The sequence below is a fragment of the Bombyx mori genome, chromosome 3, assembly GCF_030269925.1.
Source record: "Bombyx mori chromosome 3, ASM3026992v2".
Lineage (NCBI taxonomy): Eukaryota > Metazoa > Arthropoda > Insecta > Lepidoptera > Bombycidae > Bombyx > Bombyx mori.
In genome coordinates, this window is record NC_085109.1 from 7,989,447 (window position 1) to 8,002,832 (window position 13,386).

A 13,386-nucleotide genomic window follows, 5' to 3' on the forward strand; every position below is an offset into this window, starting at 1 on the left:
ACTGAGTTTCAAACACTAACAATATAAGACACGATGCAAGGTTATTTACCTATATAAGGATTATAAGACATTGGGGTCTGCCGGTGTTTGAACACGTATATTATCTTCGTTTGATACTAGTACACCGAAAGAAGATACTGCAATAAAATGTCAACAGAAAAAATACAGATTCTGCAGCGGGAGCAGTATTGTTGTCATAGCAATAATACTGCACTGGATCGATGGGTGGTGATCTATTAAGATGTATCTAGATTGGGACGAGGTTTTCCAAAATAAATTAAACAACAAAATTCGCCACAAATATCATGGCACGTTTATTTTCTCCACTACATGGCGACTTCTAAAAGAACCTTGACTTGTTATTTTGCAATTAATTATATTTATTTTTTTATTAGAGCTCTGCAAAGTGAGCACTAAACAATAAACTTTAAATTGTAAACTTTTTGTAAAATTAAAATATAAACTCTTTAATTTTTATTTCGATCTCACTATAAACAAAAAAATATAAAATTAATTCTTGTTAGTTCGCTAATTATAACATTGATTTATGAGAGGCTAATATATAAAGAGTACATGTAAAATCACATTAAAGCATATACATAATGCTGACTACTGGATGCTCTCGCAGCCCCCTCTGCGTCTCCGCTGACTGCTAAGGATATATACTTAAGTAATAACAATAAACAATAAGAAAGACTTTTAGTTTAAGGTAAACAAACCAATAAGAATAACTATCACAATATATCAGACTATAAAAACAACTACATACAGCAGTAGAGGAGGCTGTGAGGGCGATCGTGTTTACGTGCAATCCAATACACCATAGTTTAACAAACCTAACTTATTCAGAATATAAACTAGCCTAAAAATTTTAACGTAATGAATAAACGAAACGGTTAAGTAAAACATTGGTCATTAAAAACTCTGTAGAGCTATAACTAAATGACCGCGCTTAACAATAAATCATCATGCCATGATGTTTGTTCGTAGATTTTTAATTAAAATTGCAATTAAAAGGATGTAAATCACTCCAAAACTTGGTATGTTTGGCTTACAGCCGTTAATTTAGTTTCATTTATAAATAGTTTAGTATAAAATCAGCGACTTAGAAATAGCTCTCAGTATTAATAATAAAAAAAAAAGTTAAAATCCTTAGGCTGTACTCTCATTTGATTATATAAAATAAGCAACGCAAATATGTTGGCAAAGCGGAAGTTCGCATAGATCTAACGATACAATATAACTAAATATTTATGTACCTTAGACAATTAATGATTACACAAGGCTCACTGTAGAACTACTGCGTTCAAGTGAATGTACCTGACGGAGGCCGTTGGCTCCGAGACTAGTCTGTCTCCACACTGGAGGTATCCGTTCTTATCCAACATAGATATGTATGATTTCTCCAAACAAAACGTATTAAAGAAAGCAGGTTGGTCCGTCACCACAACCGATCAGTGTGCTTAGTGAGAGTTTTTTTACTTTCTCGATAGTGTAAAAGTTAACTTAAATTTGTATGGAGTCGGAACTTTTGCCTACGTTTGCCGCTAGGGGCGCTGTTCCGACTGTATACAAATTTGAATTAACTTCGACTTAACTAACTATCGAGAACATTAAAAAACTCACACTAAGCACACTGTGTGCTTAGCGAGAGTTTTTTAAGAGGAGGTGTTCCAACTAAATACAAATTTGTGTTAACTTTAACGCGATCGAGAAGTTAAAAAACTCGCACCAAGCACACCGATGTCGAACGGTCAAACAAATCAACGAATACACAAGTTCGCCAATGATCACCGTGAGTATTATTTTAAGTTGTGAATTCCTCAGTCTTTTCTACATATGTAATTAAGTAGACAAAGAGATGGCTCGTTTATATAACCGAAAACTGACAACGTACATAACACATCGGTCTATTGTGGGCTTCGTAAATATAGTTTACTAACATCAGTATGCAGAACCTTGCCACACTCGAAGGTATCCCTAAATTTAGTTTGTGTTCCTTCACTCCGCTAATATTGTACAGGTTTAGCCCTACTTTGTTACGCGATATACCTATTGTCCAAAGTATAAAGACTAATTAAATCAGGTATACGTTCAGAGTAAATTCGTTTTGTTTCGTAAACAAGTAGGGCCGATACGTGTCCTTAACTTTATCGTACGAACGCCGAGACGACAACATTTCAATAAAGATCATAAAAACAATACAATACAAACTGAACATATAATAACAAAATATATTAACTGTTAGTTGTGAAGGAACAATAAGTCTCGGCGACTCGTTTGAAGTTAAAAGTACTTCAATTTCATTATAACATACCTAGTTTCACTATGTTGGTGTTCCTATTTGCATTCACAATTATTATCTATTGATAGAATATAATATATAACACGATAACCGACAATGATTTATACAAACTATTGATAACTATGGTTGTTCAACGGTAATGTCCATTATGGTAGATGTAATATTTTTTGTTGTTTTTAAACTAAACTTTAACCAAGTTCTAGTTTGTCTAAATAATACTGTTATCAATGGCTTGGTTAGAGAAACTTACTACGACATTAAAGAATTCATGAATCGGGATAGTTCAACATTACACTTTCACAATTCAGGGCAAGTAAATGCATCCGTTCTGTTATATTATCTTAACATACTGTGTACAAATATAGTTAAATGATAATAAGATATTGGCCTATTTTTCATGTTATTTTTTTTCCTTTTCATATACAGACCTATCAAAATATAAAAAAATATCGAGGACTATCAAACGATATCTATATGTATATCATAATATTATATGTATACTTCCTATAATCTACTTTTTTTTTAATTTTGTATTTCCAAAGTTGTTTACTATTGCTCACGTCAATTACAAATTCAGTTCACTAAACTTTGTATAAGGGGGACAGTTCTACGAATAATACTTTTTTACATCATCAATAAACTGTAGATAAACTCGAATAAATAAATACTACCGTTTATTTACAATTCTGACCCAGCACATGGACACATACGTTTAGAATGAAAATAAATTTAAAAAGGAAAACTTTATATAAATCTTTAAACCAAACAATAATAAAGGTATACGTTCCAGTGAATACACTATGAGAATATAGTTTCCCTTACAAAAATTTTAATTTCCAGTTCTACCCTGACCTGCAGACTTAACTAAACTTACACTACCGCTTCATTTACACAGAAATGGCACCAATCTATCTTTGATATCAACAATGGCAAACCTAAAGGAACCCCCGCAGCGGACGCCGGGCTGCCCTCCCGCGCCCGAGTACTGACTCAACGTACTGGAAGACTACTGCTCTATACACTAATCGTAATCGCTATTATTCGAAAAAAATATTTATGGAAAAAAATGTTATCATCTAACACGCGCTCACGTACACGGCGAGACATCGAGATTGCACTACGCTCTCACGACACAGCGAACAGCGACCGCGACGCCGTGCTGACGTCACAGCGAGCAGCGCCCGCGACGCCGTGCTGACGTCACAGCGAGCAGCGACCGCGACCCCGTGCTGACGTCACAGAACAGCGAACGCGACGCCGTGCTGACGTCAGAGAACAGCGACCGCAACGTCGTGCTGACGTCACTGTCCGCTAGAAGGCACAAAGTCAGTGAGGAGCTCCGCGGCCCGTCCCCGCAGCGGGGAGGAGGAACCACTCGCCGACGTCTAATAGTCGCACAAATATTATTGCCATGAATTTCACATACGAATTCACACAAAACACCGACATTGAACGTTATTCTGCATACGTAATACATTTATAAAATATTGCCAATTTATGTTGCATACAGGCACTTCTCTGGATTTCTCCAATAACATATAATTATCATAAATTTTGTGAACCTTTGAATATGGCCTTTCAGGACTGTCGTTTACGGTACTATTTTGTACTTACTTTAATACATATATGTATATATTACATGAAACTTGATTTTTTTTTGTATACGTATAGTTTTATCTTATGTGAATGGTGTCTCGCATTAGGTCCTGTACATTTGCTGATCAAAATACATTAATTTTCATTGTGAACAGTAATAATAGTTGTATAAAATCACTGAACTTCGATATACACAGACACGTTCTAAGTTAAAGCATCGCAATAAGATATCGTTACATTCCACTACGCCTAATGAAAACGTCAATGGGGGATGAATAAGCGTACGACAACATTAAAATTTAGAATTTCGCCGTTGGGAGATTTACATTTACGATTTCCCGAAAAAATTTCTAACCACTAAGCAAATTAGAATATGAGATCAAAAATTTTAGGCCTACGTTCTAAACGATGAGAGTTTTAAGTATCGATAAAATGAACTCCGTGACAGGATAGATAGATCACAGTTGCGGGTACAATCACAATGTACAGTGTCATAGGCGGCACGCTGCGCCCTACAGCCGAGTCCTCGTCCGCCGTCGCCGAGGGATTCCACAAGCGCAACGAAACCCGACTCCCGGATTCGCACTCAACTTCACCCCGTGCTAACGATATTCGCACTCTCAAACTCAACAAATAAAATAAATAACTGGACAAAAAAAATCACTGCATGAGTCCATGCCGACCATCTCTAAGTGAGGAGCCCCGGGCTCCGCGTGACGTAGCTGCTCCTGCCGAAGGCTGCCGAGTGTGTGCACTGCGCCGCCCGTCCCTCCCCCGACGGCTGAAAGAGAATTTTTTTTTTAAATTACGGAAATGTTCATCCAAGCGCCATGTTTATTTATATATACATATCTACGTATTTAGTAACGAAGCTCGTATCTATTAAATAAAAAAAGAAATGTGAAATAGAGACGAGAAAACTTATCAATTAACTTAACATCGATAGTTGGCTCTGCGATTTTTGTCAGTAATGCTCGCTTGTGTCATCGTAGAGGTGGTTATTATTAGATGCGTCTTACAGTATTAGTCTATTTAATTATGACAGTTCTAAATAGTATTTATGTATTTATTAGCTATAACATGTTTTAATTAGTCAAGGACAGTGGTTGGCAACCTTGTCAACCAAAAAAGCCAATTATAGTTTACACACATTTGAATTTAAAGAGTAATATTTTTTTTAACTAAAATTTTAATAGCTTTGTGTTTAAAAAATGTTGACTCGTCTCTTACAAGGAAAGATAATAATAAGTCGGGGGATGAAAGGCTAGTTGGTTTAAGCGACATTTCGCTTAATACGCGACATTTATCTTTGTAATTAATTTTATTTGGTATTAAGATCAACAGATCGATGTTATTAATTGAACTTTTATTAAGTTTACTCCATTGATATAGCTTAAGAAGTGTTTTTTATTATGATATTTTTTCCAAATTTTAAACTTTATAAAGTTGCAAAATTCCAAATTTTTAACTTTATAAAGTTGCAAAAATATCGCTTAAACCAAACAGCTTTTCATCACTCGAAGTATAACAATATTCCATGTCAATAGCCCCGGTTTACCGATCACTGGTATAAGATCATTAATACGCTTAATCTTTGAACATGATTTTGACCCCCTTCAAAACGTCGGATTAACTCGAAATTTGGTATACTTATTAAGGACCGATGACAATTTAGTACTTAAAAAAATTGAAATATTGAAATTCAACTTTAAAATGATAAATAATAATAATAGTTTAAAAAAACTAACAAAATACGCTTTTATACAAAATGTAACTAAAACAATAAAAAAATAATTTCATAAATTTGAATTAAAAATAGTGTAAGAAAAGAATGATTTTGTTGTGAAAAAAGCGTGGGGTGCTTGCTTTTCAAGACATTATATATTACATTATAAGATCTAATTGCAATTGCATTGTACATACTTCTAAAACCACGAGTTGCAAATGTTTCATGGCGTTTGTAGGCAAAAACATTTGTTTTATAAGGGCAACCCTATCAAGGGATGCAAGTGCGTAAAGCCCTGTCGGGCGAGCGGGTTCGCCGCGGTACATACCTGTCGCGCGGATCAGTCTGCTAGATGCAGCTGGCCGGACATCTGCGGCTGCGGCGTGGGCGTATGCGAGGGAGGGGGCGACGCTAGAACAAATGACGTCATAGTTGTAAAATAACGCAGGAATTAAAAATAACTAGCATAGAAAGGAAGAGAGAGCGCCCAGTTTAAACATACTGGTTGAGGTATTATATTATGTTTATGAATGGAATTGCAAATTATCGCTTCAATACCGAAAAGGGTTCGTTTCAGCCCGTACACATAATTTGATACTATATTCAAACTGTTGATAATATTAAAGCAAACAAAACTTATTGAAAGGAAACGAAAATTAATGTCACTTGAATTATTTTTTATTTTGTTAATACTATATAGTGTTTCTTTTAGTTTAGACGATCGCTGATTGACCGTTCATTATCTGTAGGGGCACTAGTCGCGGAAAATTTCACTGGAAGTCGCTTCTGGCGTTTATCGATGAAGCCCACTGAAGTCTCAGTTAATTCCCATAATTTCACTGCAGATTAATTTTATTTCATTCCAATGGATTAGAAAAGAACTCCATTTATTCATAACCAGCAATTTTCATCAGAGTATTCAAACTTAATTTTTTTAAATCTATTAAAAAAAATAGTTTTTTTTATATGGCAATAATAACATCGCAAGAAGCCTATTGTCGTATTGAAAAAGAATATGAGAATAACGAGATATTAAAGTTTTATTAAAAGCAGGTAAAGCTTGCAATATAACTTACATATAGAGGCGATGGATTGCGGGGACATTGCGGACATCTTGCTTTGGGTGTCTTGCATGGACACTTGAGTTCCCTGTGACGTCATGTATCGGTTCACCATCGGAACAAAGCTGCAAATTAAATTAGATTACAAACAGTCCTAAGTTCGAGAAGTTGTATCGATGTGTCGGGGCGCTTTGAGTACTGAGTGCTGACCTCAAGTCACAAACGCCGGGCGAGTCGTAGTTGCTGTTGTTCGAGTTGTTTGTGTTCGTGGCGACGCTGTTAATGCCAATGCTGTTCGCCGACATGTTGCTGTGGTTGTCGCGGTGTACGCGATTGTGATGGCTGCAAAACGTACAAAATAATACTAGTATATTTTTTTAAGGGATTTTATGACCTTGTAACTAAGACCTTTACAGTCATGTCTTATTTTAATTTTATTCTTATTTTTATGAAAAATGATAATATGGAGTGAAATGAAATGAAGATAATTAATTTGAGACATTAATCAACTGGGATGAAACTAAATGAAAAGAGATGATATTGAATGTAAAATAATATCAGTAAAATGGTGGTCATTTCCTGAGATTTTTTCAGTGGACTTTTTGAAGGATCACGAGAAGTTACGTCCAGCGCCTTTGTTTCATTTTCCCACATTTGTGCACTTTCACAGATATTAAACAGTTAATAAACCACCGTTATTAGACATTTAAACCTGAAGAAACACTAAATAGACAAAATAAAACAAATCACACAACTTCACTTCTCGCGTTCCCGCCAAAAAGTCCTAATACTACTATATTTTTTTGAAATGTTACAATTACAATTTTAATAAAAATTACCATGGTAGTTAATAAGATTCAAATATACAAATCTTTATGGTGATTCTTTTAAAAACAATTTCCTACATAATATTATAGACATGCCACGTCATTTTACGGGTTTTATTTAAACTTGTAATAAAAATATCAATAGTAACGAAACGCATTTTCTCGGAATAAAGAGTTGCTTGGGTCATTATCTAGTCCCTAAGCTAGCTACTCGAGCTGTAGATCTATGGTTATGTAAAATTACGAACCAGGAATTAACACTGTCGTATTTATTTATAGACATGAATGTTTTTAGTTTAGTTAAGTTTAAAGGGTCATATTTAAAATATGACAACTTTTGAATTATCTTACTTATGGCTTTCATGTAAAGATTATTTTAATGAAAATATCCTGTATTATGAGAAAACAATTCAAAAAAAATCGCTTGACAGAGTTAGTTTTCATGAATAAAATAAAAAACTTCACTGCCCAATAAAACAAATCACACAACCTCATTCCTCGCGTTCCCGCCATAAAGTCCCTTATTGTTATTATTATAAGTAACTAGCTGTACCTAGCTGTAGCTAGCTGGCATTTAAAATTAATAATATTATTTCTCACCCCCACAAAGATTCTGATCATTAACGTCCCCGCAACTGGTGTAGCCTATCCATTAAGTACATGTATTTTCTGCATGGATACCGAGTTTCAAGTCAATCGGATGCATGGTTCAGTAGTTATAACGGAACATCCGTAAAACTACTGTAGATTTATATATTAGTTTAGAAGATTAATAAACAACTTCTACCGTATTAGATAGCTGTCTCTGACGAAGCTCCGTCCGCAGACGCTGCACTCGTAGCACGAGCCGGCTGCGTGCGTGCGGATGTGGAGTGCGAACTGGGACTTGGACGTGAACGTCATCGAGCATCGGTCGCAGTTCAGAGGCTTGTCCGCCACGTGGGACCACCTGCAATGATGCCCATTGTCAACAACCAGGCGGATGGTAGGTATCACCACCCCGCCTGTTTCTGCCGTAAAGTAGTAATGCGTTTCGGTTTGAAGGGTGAGGTAGCCGTTGTAACTATACTGAGACCTTAGAACTTATATCTCAAGATGGGTGGCGCATTTACGTTGTAGATGTCTATGGGCTCCAGTAACCACTTAACACCAGGTGGGCTGGGAGCTCGTGCACCCATCTAAGCAATAAAAAAAATCCAAAAATATTCGAAATTGAGTTAATATGCTAAACATTTGGTATCACCAGTATTTTTCTCATAAATACTGTCAAAAGAGCGTAGTTTAGTTTTAGTTTTTTTTTTAGTTGACCTATGTTTTGACTACTATCAACAAAATTAATACATAATTTGATCTTATTTTAAAAGACAGATAATGTAACTGGTAAAAAATAAAAAATAAATGTTACAAAGATGATTAATCCTGTAAAATTTGTAAGTTTTGAGATTATATAGTTTTAATGCGAGAAGACGTTGTGTCGCGTGCTCGCGTCAGACTGGCTTGATGCCTAGCGGTAACTGAAGCCTATAGACATCACAACACGAATGTCTCCATCCAGCCTGAGACACGAGGACGAAATCTCAATTGTATTGTTTAATGCCTAACTCTTCAAATCGAATGGCAAGATGTTTCGTGGCTGTATAGGCAGGATGTTGTAGGCACCTATCGGGCCCTTCGTACGTCCTCCCACCGGTAAATTTTAGTTGTCGTATACTCGTATGGTACAGAGAACGCTATTGCCCATTGGTATTGCCTATACGACATCCACTGGAAGAGATGGGGTGATGTTATTTTAGGCTGATTGATACCACAGTCAAATTTAGTATTTTACATTGCGAACGTCAGATTGCTTCAAGGGGAGACACCCGAGAAGACAGGGCCGGACTAAGGGTCAACCTCGACTCACTCGAGCTCACTCAACAACGTTTGGAAATGGCGTCTGATACGCATTCGCAATTCCCCAACACCCCCCCCCAACCCCCCTTAAGAGCAAACGAAATCTCTCGAACGTACCTATGAGCCGTTACATAACTCTTCACGGCGAACCGTTTCTGGCAAATATCACACGCGTAAGGACGTTCACCTGAAAAATATATTTCAAGTTAACTTTTGTGTGATATCTACAGAATAGCGTTTAAAGCAACAGCTACATAAAGCAACGGGCAACGTAATCACAAGATACGCACACGAAAAAGCGGAAGTTAATGCAAAATTAATAATGTTAGAAAGACGGCAAGATGCTATTAGAAAAATATACAGCGTACACTTTGAATAGTTTAATGCAATCTAAAATTAATGAATCTAAAGCCAAGGTACTATAATAATGATGGACAACTATCGATACACAGTGATGGCAGAAATGACGTAACGAGAGATGACTATAAAACATCTAAGTTGTCGGTGCAACATCATTCACAAGAGAACTCTATTCACACGGGTACCTGTTTAACGCAATTTGCCGTCTTCTTAACAGTACCCGAACGTGCTGACACAACGCTAGGAAGGAACAAGTGAATGCTTGCAAAGTCGAAACGCGTTTCGTGTAACCGTTCACCAACAAAGCAACGAAGTAAATGTGTCTTTCGAAAGCAATTATCATGATCGTACTTTGCATTACCGGGAAGCTCCTATAATTAGCGGACACACAAGATTAATGACGTCATCAGTTCTGCTAATCCATACCGGTATGAATGCGCTTGTGTATGTTGAGCGTCGATTTCTGTGTGAAGCGTTTGTAACAGACGTCGCATTCAAACGGACGTTCGCCCGTGTGCGTGCGCGTGTGTATCTCCAGGTACGGCTTGCACGTGAACGCCGCCGGGCACTCCATGCATTGATACGGACGACCTTGCACTGGTGGCCGGCGTACGCGACAAATTAAACAAAAAAGAAATAGAAGAAAAGAAAAAAAAAAGGAAAACAAATTATCATTAAACAAAAGTCAAGTGTATTCACGAAGCTTGTCGTGATGTGGCACCGACTACTTTAATTAACTATATCAAAAATGAACAGTGCTTTATTTAATTAGAATTAATAAACGTTAGGCATGCGCACGTTATACGTTACATACCTGTGTGCGTTCGTTTGTGTATGTTGAGTGTTGACTTTTGCGCGAACCGCTTGAGGCAGACGTCGCATTGGTAAGGCCGTTCGCCGGTGTGCGTGCGATTGTGTATCTCGAGGTACTGCTTGCAGGTGAAGGCGGCAGGGCACTGCAAGCACTGGAAAGGCCGGCCCTGCACTGTGGACGAATAGACTCGTTAGCCGACGGGAGATGCGGACCGCCCTCCTCCCCCGCGACTCGCACCCTATACGACACGCAAAGTATACACTAGTAGCCCACATATCGCGCGTTCATACCTCCCTCGACCTCGGAGCACGACACGTACCTGAGTGCGTCCGCTTGTGTATGTTGAGACTCGACTTCTGCGTGAAGCGTTTCAGGCAGATGTCGCACTGATAGGGCCGCTCGCCAGTATGGGTGCGCGTGTGAATCTCCAGGTATTGCTTGCAGGTGAAGGCGGCGGGACACGACAGGCACTGGAACGGTCTTCCCTGGACTGGTGCCCAACATATACATTATAGCGGCTGCAGCCAGCAAGGGCGCTAGACACCCTCGCCCTACGGAGGTAGCGGCGCGGACCGGTCGCCGCTCGCCGGGGGCTCAGCTCCAAATCTTTCGTCTCTATTACACCGCGGCTCTCGGTCAATAATTGAATTCTAATACTGGTCAAGGAACTGACCGAGGAGAGATTCGGAGAAGAGTCTGAGTGCGAGTGGAGGGGGCGGGCGGACGGCCAGTCCGTCCCGCGGCTGTCACCCACCTGTGTGCGTCCTCTTATGTATATTGAGGCTGGACTTCTGCGTGAAGCGCTTGAGACACGCGTCGCATTGATACGGCCGCTCGCCTGTATGCGTGCGCATGTGAATGTCCAGGTAGGGCCGGCGTGCGAACGCCGCTGGGCAGAGCCCGCACGCGAATGGACGCCCTTGCACTGCGCCCAGTGCACACACAAAAGCGAGTAACGCACGTCGCCGACGCCACGTGGCATGGAGCCATTGGCCGCCCGCCCCCGCCAATCTCGACCTTATCACGTCGCACCCGACGACCGATTCACCCCCAATTTTGTAAACCCAATTTTGATAGCGTCCATGTACGACACCGAGGCGCCAAATGTGCGTCATTATTGCGATTGCATTACCGCTTTTGTGAAAGAATTAATATTCATGAAGAAATGACAGAATGGTATAATAAAATCATCGAAATTAAACACGTGTCACGGGTGAGTTGTCAGGTAATCGTCATGTATGTATGAGAAGCTAAATCATAAGATAATCATCAGCGAATGCAGAAGTGCGTTAAGCGCGCTGTAATGAATTAGTGGAATTGTTAGTTCGAAGCAACGACATGTGGAATGCTGTCGGTTATGGGATAGATTGACATAACGGGTTAGGCGGACAACGGAAACTAGGATTAGAAGCATGGCGCGAAATGTGATATGATTGTGACTGCACGATGGGTCTTAAATCTCTAGTCGCACCGGAAGAAGTTGCGAAGTACAAATATGTGGGCTACTAACCCGTATGTATTTTTTCGTGCAAATTGAGCGCGCACTTCTGCGTGAAGGACTTGAGGCAGACGGTGCACTGGAACGGCCGCTCCCCTGCGCCGCCAACGCACGGACACGAGGGGACAGAGAAACAAAACAAAACCACGATGGACAAATAATTCTACATGTCGCCACAACCGCATACCAATTGAGTTTACATTATTCACTACCATGAGGGAATTTGATACGTTTATTTGTCCATCAAACATTTTTTTTCCTACTCAACGAAAACCTCACAACGTACGCAGCATGCTTTAATTCGAAAAGTTTTGTGAATAGTTTCTGAGCGTGCCGTCCTACTCGATCTGAGGTTTCGTCTGACAAACAGCTACAAATCAACGTAAAACTAACGCGAACATTCATTCCTTCGTTTAAAAAATATTAATTAAAATGGGAGCCCTTAAAACTATTCACAAATCAGATATCTAAGCCACAACTGCAAAGAAGTAGGGGTTTTAATTTATTTTAAATATAACTTTCAACTGTGACTTGGATATCGAACAAAACAAAAGGAAATATCAAGGGACCCACCGGTATGGATACGTTTATGAGTGCCAAGGCTGGACTTCTGAGTAAACCGCTTGTCACAGATGTCGCATTGATAGGGGCGCACTTTGTTGATCAGCGATTGGATGTGCTCCTCTAGAAATACCAACAAAATACAGCTACAACAACGATCCCGGTCTGTGCACTGCCATTCGATGAGGCTGCCTATTACGTGTGCTAACGTTAAATAAATAAAATTCATATGCTACTATAGGATTTTAGGGGAAAAGGCCTACCGGTGTGTATTTTCCCATGTCGTCCCAGGCTGGACTTCTGAGTGAAGCGCATAAAACAGATGTGGCACTGGTACGGCCGCACTTTCTCTAACAGGGCTCGTCTGTGCTCCTCTATAATTTATACGATTTTCGATATAGCAAGCAACCCTCTCAAACTAATTGTCTTATTATTATTTAATATAATTTATGAAAACCATTCACACACATTCAGGGGGAGGTACATGAAAACCCTAAAAAATCGTTCCCGTTCTGCCTCAAGGATTAACGTCACGCATAAGTTTGCTTCACGTATAGATAAGACTAGGGTGCAATATTCCTCGATCTCCTCATTCGCTTAAAGGCGTAACGTCACATTGTCACGAGAATTCTTCAGCAATCGTCTGCATGAAACTATCGTTGATGACATGATAACGTTTGCAAACTTTTAAAACAAAAGAGGAAGGAAGGCGATTCTAGCCTAAAAGGACATTAGCTATTGATAG

General features: G+C 39.0%; 1 protein-coding gene across 50 annotated transcripts in view; it reads right to left on the reverse strand.

The window, feature by feature from the left end:
- Positions 1-290: 290 nt before the first annotated feature.
- Positions 291-13,386, reverse strand: part of LOC101737083 (zinc finger protein ZFP2) — a 37,419-nt gene continuing 24,323 nt past the window's right edge. For 8 of the 50 annotated variants that reach the window (XM_021351693.3, XM_062675802.1, XM_021351694.3 and 5 more), the window contains 13 exons: positions 12,905-13,015; positions 12,654-12,764; positions 12,093-12,176; positions 11,337-11,507; positions 10,902-11,072; positions 10,583-10,753; positions 10,195-10,365; positions 9,526-9,595; positions 8,303-8,464; positions 6,899-7,030; positions 6,704-6,813; positions 5,956-6,038; positions 291-4,682 (listed from right to left, as the gene is read on the reverse strand). In XM_021351693.3, coding sequence (XP_021207368.2) covers positions 5,968-6,038; positions 6,704-6,813; positions 6,899-7,030; positions 8,303-8,464; positions 9,526-9,595; positions 10,195-10,365; positions 10,583-10,753; positions 10,902-11,072; positions 11,337-11,507; positions 12,093-12,176; positions 12,654-12,764; positions 12,905-13,015 — 1,535 coding nt within the window. In that variant the 3' untranslated portion in view covers positions 291-4,682; positions 5,956-5,967. The remainder of the gene's footprint in view (positions 4,683-5,955; positions 6,039-6,703; positions 6,814-6,898; positions 7,031-8,302; positions 8,465-9,525; positions 9,596-10,194; positions 10,366-10,582; positions 10,754-10,901; positions 11,073-11,336; positions 11,508-12,092; positions 12,177-12,653; positions 12,765-12,904; positions 13,016-13,386) is intronic. The other 42 variants (XM_038020682.2, XM_021351697.3, XM_021351706.3 and 39 more) reach the window with 25 other exon arrangements.